Source organism: Juglans regia, chromosome 11 (genome assembly GCF_001411555.2).
Source record: "Juglans regia cultivar Chandler chromosome 11, Walnut 2.0, whole genome shotgun sequence".
NCBI classification, from domain to species: domain Eukaryota; kingdom Viridiplantae; phylum Streptophyta; class Magnoliopsida; order Fagales; family Juglandaceae; genus Juglans; species Juglans regia.
Window position 1 is genome coordinate 6,781,230 of NC_049911.1, and position 10,967 is coordinate 6,792,196.

General features: G+C 34.9%; 1 protein-coding gene across 1 annotated transcript; it reads left to right on the forward strand.

The window, feature by feature from the left end:
* The first annotated feature begins 3,902 nt into the window (after nucleotides 1–3,902).
* On the forward strand, nucleotides 3,903–9,300 carry LOC109006925 (salicylate carboxymethyltransferase-like). Its single transcript, XM_018986371.2, has 5 exons — nucleotides 3,903–4,025; nucleotides 6,224–6,343; nucleotides 6,535–6,939; nucleotides 8,297–8,554; nucleotides 8,792–9,300. The coding sequence occupies exons 1-5, from the start codon at nucleotides 3,903–3,905 to the stop codon at nucleotides 9,137–9,139; spliced, it is 1,254 nt and encodes a 417-aa protein (XP_018841916.1). The 3' UTR covers nucleotides 9,140–9,300.
* The last annotated feature ends 1,667 nt before the right edge of the window (nucleotides 9,301–10,967 follow it).

The window sequence follows — 10,967 nt, forward strand, 5'->3', positions numbered from 1 at the left end:
TGTGTGTTCAAGGCAGTGGCTGCTATGCAGCACTGCCAATCCCCATGAAATTACTAAGCTGGAACTGCCGAGGGCTTGGGAACCCTCGGACAGTTAATGAACTTCACCTTTTGGTGAAGGAAAGATCCCTATCTGTTATTTTCTTATCAGAAACCAAAGGAAACAGATGCAAAATGGAGAAGGTGAGGAACAAGTTGGGAATGGAGCAAAGTTTTGTGGTCGACAGCGTGGGCAAAAGTGGAGGTCTTGCAATGTTTTGGAAATCTGAGGTAAATGCTCAACTTCTTTCTTATTCTAATAGTCATATCTCTTTGACAATCCTACCTGAGAGTAGTGGGCAACCCTGGAGACTCTCTGGTTTTTATGGTAATCCTGCCATAGACAAAAGGAAAGCTAGTTGGAGCCTCCTTAGAATGCTTAAACCCGAGTCTCCAATGGCTTGGTTATGCATAGGAGACTTCAATGAGATATTGAGCAATGATGAGAAGTATGGGGAAGCCACCAGATCTTTTTCTCAAATGGAGTGTTTCAGAGTAGCTCTTGATGAATGTGAATTGAGTGATCTTGGTTACATAGGCTCTAAGTACATATGGAGTAACAATAGGGAGGGGGGAGCATTTACCAAAAAAAGATTGGATAGAGCAATGGGAAACGGGGAATGACCATTACAATTCACCAACAGTGAGGTTTTAGTGTTACCTGCCCTCAATTCAGACCACACTCCTTTGTTGATATCCTGTGATAATGAGGAAGCTGGAGTTAATAGAAAAACAAGAATATTTAGGTATGAAGCTTACTGGTCTACTAAACAGGAATGCAAAGATATAATAAAAAGCTCATGGAGGGTATCATGCAGAGGGGCTCAATCAATGAGGAACTTTCAAGCAGGCCTGGACAGATGCAAACAGTCACTGAGAACATGGTCAAAAGATATGAATGGCAAGCAGAGACAACTAATTAGACAAAGGAGTGAGATGATTCAAGAATTGCAGAGAATTAACCAAGGAGATTTCAATGACACCATCAAGGGCTATCAAAGGGAGGTCAACCAACTTTTAGCTGAAGAGGAAATCAAGTGGAAGCAGAGGCCAAAACAATTATGGCTAAAGGAGGGAGACAAGAATACAAGCTACTTTCATAAGTGTGCATCCCAAAGAAAGAAGAACAATAGTATTCACCAGATTGCAAATGAAAGAGGGGAGCAAGTGAGCAACAAGTCAGAAATCAGGGACATTTTTCAAAGGTATTATCAAAAGCTGTTCGAGTCATCTAACCCAAATGGCATCAAGGAGGCCCTGGCTGATATGAACTCAGTAGTGACACCCGAGATGAACCTCCAGCTAACAAAGGAATGTTCTTATGAAGAGGTAAAAGGTGCTCTATTTGAGATGAATCCAATGAGTTCCCCAGGACCTGATGGGTTCTCTGCTGGATTCTACCAAGACCACTGGGAAGCAGTTGGTGAGGGAGTGGTCGAGGTTGTCAAAGAGATCTTCAAATCCAAGAGGGGTATTCAGGAGATTAATGAAACATTCATAGTGCTGATTCCAAAAAAGAGAAAGCCCACATTGGTGACTGAATATAGACCTATAAGCTTATGCAATGTGATTTACAAAGTGTTCTCAAAAGTACTAGCAAACAGAATTAAGCCCTTTCTTTCCAAGTTGATATCTCCATCACAAAGTGCATTTGTTCCTGGGAGGTTGATCTCAGACAATATCATTGTAGCATATGAAACAATGCACTCTATGAATCATAGGATGAAGCATAAGAAGGAGGGGTACATGGCCATGAAGTTAGACATGAGCAAAGCTTACGACAGGTTAGAGTGGTCTTTTTTGGAGGAAGTGCTGTCAAAGATGGGTTTTGATAAGAGATGGACAGAATTAGTTATGCAAGGTGTCTCTTCAGTAAAATATTCTTTGCTTGTTAATGGAGCCCCCCAACAACATTTTCTACCTTTTAGAGGACTAAGGCAAGGGGACCCTCTATCCCCTTACCTCTTCATTCTATGTACTGAAGTTCTTGGGAGAATGTTGGATGAAGCTGAGAGAAAGGGACACATCACTGGCTTTCCATTTGCAAGAGGATCGTTGAAGGTTAATCATCTGTTCTTTGCAGATGACAGCTTACTTTTCTGTAAAGCAAATGCACTAGAGTGGAGTAGATTGGCTAAAATTCTCAAAACTTATGAGGAAGCTTCTGGACAAAGACTCAATCTCGAGAAATCAGCAATTTTCTTCAGTAAAAATACAGCATTTGAGACAAAACAGGTTATTATCTCAACTACTAAGATGGTGGAAGCCAAAGTTTTTGAGAAGTATCTTGGCTTACCCTCATGTGTTGGAAGGAACAAGTTAGCATCTTTCAGACCAGTATTGGACTCTATAAGGAATCGTATGCAAAGCTGGAAAGTTAAATTCATTTCAAATGCTGGAAAAGAAGTGTTATTAAAGTCAATAGTCCAAGCAATACCAACATACTGCATGAGCATTTTCAAGTTGCCAAAAACTATTCTTAATGCTATGAACAAACTTATGCAAAAGTTTTGGTGGGGCAGTCGAGATAACAAAATCAAGACTCAGTGGTTGCCATGGAAATTACTTGGAAAGAATAAGGCTGAAGGTGGACTAGGATACCGAGACTTTGAACATTTCAACCTGGCTCTACTGGCCAAGCAGGAGTGGAGACTAATACAACAGTCACAATCTCTAGCAGCCAAGGTGATGAAAGCTAAATACTATTTCAGGTCAGACTTCCTCAATGCAAAACTGGGCAGCAATGCTTCTTTTCTGTGGAGGAGTTTTTTGGAAGCTAGGAAAGTTTTAGAGGAAGGATTGATATGGAGAATTGGAAATGAGGAAGGAGTTAGCATATGGAGAGACAAATGGATCCCTCAACCAACCACATTCAAAGTGCAGACCCCATTAGACCAGAGGCATGCATGCTGGAGAGTCAGTAATTTGATTGATGAGCATTCCAAAACATGGAACATGTCGATTTTGAGGAGTGTTTTCACAGAAGAAGACATCAGTAACATAAGCAGAATACCTATTAGTTGGTGTGGCAACCCTGATAAACTTATTTGGAGGTGCTCCAAAGATGGCAAATTCACTGTAAAGAGTGCATATCATTTGTTAAGTACAATGGAGTAGTATCAAAAGGGACAAAGCTCGGCACAACCCAAGCAGAAGGAAGTGTGGTCTAAAATATGGCAGTTAAAGACCTCAAGTGCTGTTAGGATGTTTCTATAGAGAGCTACCCACGAGTCTCTACCTACAAACCTCAATCTCAAAAAGAGGAAAATTAAGGAAGACCCCTTATGCCCGATCTGTAGACAGGAGACAGAGTCTGTTATGCATGCATTATGGTCATGTTCTGCAGTAATGGATATATGGTCTGTCAGCACTAGAGGACTTCAGAAAATGAAGGTTGGGTTCAAATCCTTCAAAGAGGTAGTGGAACATGTAATAGCAATACTCAATGAAGAGGATGTAGAGTTGTTTGCCTGTACAACATATCATGTGTGGAGGAGAAGAAATGTCTTTTTGTTTGAAGGAAAGTTTGAGAACCCATCTCGGATAGCCCAAGCAGCTCTTCAGTCGACCAAAGACTTTAAAGAAGCCAATGACAGGATGAAGGTGGACTTGACCAATGGAAGACCTACTGGATTAACTACTTGGAGACCTCCACCACTCAACGTTTACAAAGCAAATTGGGATGCCTCAGTCGACCGAGTACACAGCAGAATGGGGGTGGGAGTGGTGATCAAAAACTGGGAAGGAAGGGTAACAGCAACTCTAAGATCATCAAGGTGCATTTTTCCTGATGCCAAACTTGCAGAAGCGATGGCTGCACTAAGAGCAATTCTCCTTTGTAAATAGATAGGCATTTCAAGAGTAATGTTAGAAGGGGATGCTCTCAATGTGGTCAAAGATATCAACTCAGAGGCAAAGGACTGGAGCTCAGTAGGATTGATTATACAAGACATCAAGGCTGAACTTCAGAACTTGGAGTATGGATCGGTTGTTTATATATCTAGAAACTCAAATTGTATTGCTCATTGTTTAGCTAAGGATGCACTAAAACTCTCTCAGGAGAGCATAACAATGGAGGGAATCCCTCTTTGTATCCAACATTTGCTAAATTAATGATGAAAGCTTGAATATTGAAAAAAAAAAAAAAGAATATATATAATATATATATATATATATATATATTATAATTTATTATGCTAAAAATGTATTTTCAAATGTAAGTTTATATTAATAACTTAATATTAATGTTTATGTTAAATATTAGAATTTATGTTATATTAATTTTATATTATAAGATAAAAATTTATATATTGTATCAAATGTTATATTAAAAATTATAAGAATAATTTTATGTTATATCACATGTTATATTAACTTTATGTTATAAGTTTAATAGACTTGAATAATAAGATTAAAATTTCTTGTTATTTCCATTATCTCCAAGTTCCAGTTATCTGGTCGGTCCTTCTTTTAGTTTATTTTCATTATTTAGTTTATTTTCATTATCACCAGTTCCAGTTATTTGGTCCTGTTATTTTCATTACTTCTAGTTTTAGTTATCTGGTCCTGCATTATTTTCATTACCATTATATCCAGTTATCTAGTCATATCTAGTAATCAGTGATTCCTATAACTATTTGTGTTTAATTATTCGTGCTTCTCCTTTCGCCTCTCATTGGTATTATAGATGGTATCAACATATTCTTGAATGATTCTTTATTATTTAATGATAATAAATATTTCACATCTTACATAATAAAATAAGAGTAGAATAATAGTGTGATGTATAAAATTTTACTTTTAAAAATAATCGGTAGTTTAGTCGTTTTTGTTTTGAGTTGAATGGGTCTCACAACAAGCCCTACTCTGTTAATTACACACCGAGTGATGCCAGAGCCACCGCTGGTGGCTCCCGCTGGAAGCCACTGCTGGCTCTAGCATATGTTTTTTTATGTATTTTTTTTACAATTATTTTTATATAGATGTTTTTAACAATTTTAAATATTTTAAAAAAATAAAATAAATTTATAATATTATTAAAAAACACTTCCTTAATCATGAAGTAAAAAAAATTATTAAAAAATACTTCCTTAATCATGAAGTAAAAAATTTTTTTTACTTCATAATTAAGGAAGTATTTTTTAATAATATTATATTTTTTTAATTTTTTTAATATTTAAAATTATTAAAAATATCTATATAAAAATAATTATAAAAAAATACATAAAAAACACAAGATAGAGTCAACGGTGACTCCAGCAGGAGCCACCAACGATAGCTCTATCATTTTTCATTACACACCACCCTTTGTGCATCGAAACTTGTAAATAAAATAATCCTTACACGTCAACTTATGTTTATTAGAGGAATTTATTAAATTGGGAACTGAGAAATCAATGGCATGGGCCATGTCTCTAACAAATCAAAATTAAATTGGGAACTGAGAATTTATTAAAGACATTTGCGAAAATAAATAAATAAATATGAGTACTATATATAGATACAAAAAAATTATGTAAAAATAAATTAATAAATTAACGACTCCGTGAATAAATAGATCAAATAAAACATTAAGTACTTCAACAGAAATCTTTTTTTTTTTTTTTTTATTCTTTCAAGTGAATAAAGCAGATAGACAACGTACGCTAGCTGGCAAGACTACTCATACGAGCAGTTAAGAAGCGAAAGTCTATAAAAATACGTCTTTTAGATTTTCAAAACGACATACTTCGACAGAACTAATTAATGATATTAGATTCAGGATGTGACAATGACCACAAAATATAACACGTCTCTTAGTCTTGGCAAATTAATTGATCGATTGGACTTGAAGAATTTTCTCGAACGCCAAGGCATGATCTATTGGATACTTCTATAGAGTAAATTTCAATTCTGCGCACAACACTCAAAAATTTTCTTATATAAAATTAATTAAATCGTTAACTTTTCAACTAAATATATTTTTGCCAAAACTTCTTATAGTTATATCTCTTTTCAATGTGAACAAAGATGGACATGTAACTAGAAGATTAAATGGTTGATATATAAGCCTTGTTGGCAATGTAAGTGACACGTGATAATCCTGACATGTAGTACCACATGTGTTTCACGAGCCTTATGATCAGTAAAACAAAGATTATACTATTTCTTGAGAGAGTGGCTGTCGTATCTACCACTATAAATAGGGTACCTCTACGCCAACACAATACGCACAAACCAAATCACAAAAAGAGAGAGTAGGAGAGATGGAAATCATGAATGCAGGAATGGGAGAAACAAGTTATGCAATGAACTCCAAAGTTCAGGTGATTTGTATATATGAGGGTGTGTGCGCACACGCTTATGCATATGTATTTGTATACTAATAATTCAAAATATGTTTTTCATTTCCTTGTCAAAATAATTGATTGATGAAAATTAGTTATCTACCGGCCAACTTATGGGCATTATGCTTGTTGATTAACTCATCGAAATTCTTTTATTGGATTTTCGACAGCTAAAGGTGATATCTATGACGATGCCCATCATGGAGGAAGCTATAACCAATCTCTACTACAATGCTTCACCAAGAAGCCTAGTCATTGCAGACTTGGGTTGTTCTTCTGGACCTAATACTTTGTTTGCAGTTTCTGAACTTATCAAGGTAGTGGAAAAGCTTCGCCAACAACAAGGCCAACCATCAGCTGAATATCAAGTGTTCTTGAATGACCTTCCAGAAAATGACTTTAACGTCATATTCAACTTATTGCCAAGCTTCCATAAAAAGTTTAGCTCTCAACTGGGGGTGGATGCTAGTCCATGTTTCATCTCGGGAGTTCCAGGTTCCTTTTATGGCAGGCTTTTTCTCAAAAAGAGTCTCCATTTTACCTTTTCTTCATATAGCCTCCATTGGTTATCTCAGGTAACTTTTTTTGTCAAACAAAAATATAGAATGTAAATATGAATGTGATGTTTGCATTATATATGTTGATCACCATGAACTAAAATATTTTAAAAAAGAAATGAATAAACAAGAGTATTGATTTTAAGGAAAAAAAAATAAACATGTCACTGAAAATTAGTTCCTTAGCTGACTAGGGATACAAGTGGACAAAGTGGAGTACTTTCAAACTCTTGACCTAATGGGATTGCATGCAGTTAGGGCTGTAAATGAACCAGTCTGTTTGATAGCCCGCGTGGTTAAACTCAAATCGAACTCGACTCGTGAAAGAAAAAAAACTCGTTCGTGAAAGCAGATGTCTGCTCGATTTGTAAATGACACATACCAGACGAAACTCGACTAGACTCAACTAAGGCTCGTTAAGGCCTGTTTGTTTATGCTCAAGTCGACTCGTTAGCTCGACTAGATTAAAACTCATTCATATATTGATAAATATATGTATACACTTATGTATGTATACATACATATATATATGTATTAGCTAATAATATAAGCATATCACTTTTATAATTAAATATATAATATGTAATCTAATTACTTATGTCTATATAGTGAATATACTTCATAGGTATATTTTATAATTTGTATAATAATTAGTGGATAAAATTTAATAATTTCATATACTAATATGTGAGAACCATATATGAAATAGATATATGCTATCATATTAAGTGTATGTATTAATAATATATGTAGGTATATAATATATATATATATATATTGTTATTTTGGATAAATATCAACTAGTTAGATATTAATTATTTGTAAATTTTTTAAAATTTTAATTCAATAGAGGTTTTACTTGTTAATTGTATAAATTCGATATTAAATCTTTATTTTTTTAATTTATTAATTATTAAATCTTATTAAAAAAATAAATAATTCAAGTTCGAGCTTGAGCTCGAGCTCAAGTTAAGAGTTTAGCTTATTGAGTGAACTTGAACAAAGAATAAAAAACGATCAAGCTCAAGTATTTTGAGTCGAGCCGAACTTGGCAAGCCAAAGACCAGGTCGGCTCAACTTGATTACAACCCTACATGCAGTGTAAGTAGAGTTTCAAACCTTGGAGATGGCATTGAATTAAGGATTTTTGTGTAAGTAGAGTCTCGAAGTACTCTCGACCTACCCAGTCAAGATCTACATCAAGCCTCAACTTGCCCTTTGACCTCCTCCCATAATTTCTTTATTCTAGATAATAAGTTTCTAATAATTTATATATGTGGATTGGAGTATGTACTCGATACTATTGTTTCTAGCTAATAAGTATTTTAAAACTACGAAATACATAATGAATACTATTGTTTATGTTCCTAATTAGGTTCCTGAATTCTGCTTGGAGAATAACAAAAGGAGCATTTATATCTCAAGCACAAGCCCTCCAAATGTGGCAAAGGCTTACTATGTGCAGTTTCAAAAAGATTTCTCAATGTTTTTGAAGTCTCGTGCAGACGAGTTGGTGGAAGGAGGGCGAATGGTTTTAACGTTTATGGGGAGAAAAAGCGAGAATCCATCCAGCAAAGAGTGTTGTTACATTTGGGAGGTTTTAGCTATCGCACTCAGTGACATGGTCGATAAGGTACGCAATCATCTCAATGGTATATGAGAAATGAGTTGTACAAGATCAAAATAGATAAGTCATTGTAAAAAAGTAGACCCCACATAAAAGAAGTGTAGAAAAAAAATATTATTTATTAGTGGGATCTATTTTTTTACAAAATACTTATATGAGACTTATCTATTTGAATTTTGTTTACCTAGCATTACTCGATGACGGATAAAACATATGTTGTTCATCTTTATATGATACGTTTAGGGACTTATTGGAGAAGAAAAACTAGACTCCTTCAACCTACCTCACTATGCGCCATCTGCGTCAGAAGTGAAATCTGTAGTTTTGATGGAGAATTCTTTCTCTATTGATCGCTTGGAGGTTACTGAACTCAAATGGAGTACTATATTTGGTGAGCGCAACTTGTCTGAGGCACTTGCCGATAGTGCAATGTGCGTAAGAGCTGTGGCCGAACCTTTTCTTGTTAGTCATTTTGGAGATGCAATCATAGAGGAGGTTTTCCGCAAGTACAAAGAAATTCTTGCTGGAAGCATTTCCAAAGAGAGCAGCAGCATCATGAATGTGACTATTTCCCTGACAAAAAAAGGATAATCGTTATCTGGGTGTTTACATATATATGGCCTTTCTGGACCAACTAAGTAATAATATGTACGTTGTATTTCTCAGCTTTTCTAATTACGCTCCAGATCATCAGGCCTAGCTATATCTTTTTATGTACTGTGGGATTGTTAATGAAATAATTTGTGCGTGACCTTCAGAATATTAATTGCCCCATCTTTCAAAGTTTGTTTAATTTACCATTATTATCCCCTACTTATTTTCAGCCACTTCCGAGCAAATCGAAACTGAAAAAATACAAAATAAAATAAAACGGAATAAAAAATAAAGCAAGATGAAAGTTAAAAATACAAAATAAAAAAATGGTACAAAACGGAATCAAATAAAGCAAGATGGTACATGATTTATAGTAGTCACTACAAGAAATTTGACTTTTAGGGATGAAATTTGTTAGGGACAAAATAAATTTCATCCCTAAAAGTCATTTTTGGAGACGAAATTTACCTTTCGTCTCCAAAAATGCCTGAGCTACTAAATTCATTCAAACGGAAAAATATCTATTCGAATAAGATATTTTGTGATGAACAAAATCGTCTCAAAAAAGGAAAAACGTTCAAACGGAACAAAATAGATTCGAACATGGAATTAATGTCCGTTCGAACAGTATATAATCTGTTCGAATAATAACATTGCCAGAAAATTAATTTATTTTTCCAGGGGTAAGTTAACAACTGTTCAAACTTAAATTTCTTTGTTCGAACGAATAGAGATTCAATTAATTTTTTTATTAGTATGGATTTGTCCATATATTTTTCCATTAAAGTAATAAATATTTTTTCCATTAATTTGTTATCATTTTCAAAATATAAAAATGTGTATATATTATATATTATGATTTGCAGTGAGTTAAAATATTTATTAATTTATAAATTACTTTTATGTAATTAACTTCAAAACTTTATAATGATTTTGTTTTATGTTAAATTTATATAAATATAACTTTAAAAATAGTATCATTTTTAATATTATCATGAACGGCAAGTAAAATGGAAAAAATAAACAAAGTACTAAACACAAGAAATAAAAACCATACATTAATTACATCTCAAATATATAATGTTCAACATAATATAAAAAAGTAAAATAATAACTAAAACGATTATAATTATTGATTCCTTAGTATATCAACATCCTCTTGCAACATTTTAATAGATTCTTCCAGATCTCTAACCTTCTCCATGAAGGGATCTACGAACTCCACAAACAGAGCTCGTACTTGATCCAAAGTAACCCCAGGAGACTGTCTCTCAACAGCGGCAGCACTACTAGAAGCTGGATCTGTGGGAGGATCACTAGGCTGTTCTGGTGCAGTCTTCCGCAAGTGCCCCTTGCTCTTGTTGAATGTGATCTTGTTAAGGGGACCCATCTGTGGCGACCTTCGCTCAGTGACCGACACTATAACCCCCGATCGGAGTAGGAGGTTAGACATCAGCAGTGCAAATGGTATACTACCTCCACTGGAAAAGCGTGACTCCGATCGAATGCGGAGGAATAAATACAATGCCAGATCAATGGGATCCCCTCGTGCTATCCGCAGCAAAAATCTGGCTCGATCGATCCCGAAATCAGTCTTGTGTTTTTTTGGATCTATGTTATAGCCAACAATCAAATTAAGCATTCTAAAAAATCCTATACAATCAGCCTGTCAGATCACCTTGCTCTCATCATATGGAGGAGCCGATGGGTCTCACACTAGCTGACGCACCTGATCGTCTGTGAGACCATTATTAGGTAGATCTGCATCCTCACTACCATCTGAAGTAGCATTCGAATCTACATTCGGGGCTAGCGTGGAGGATGC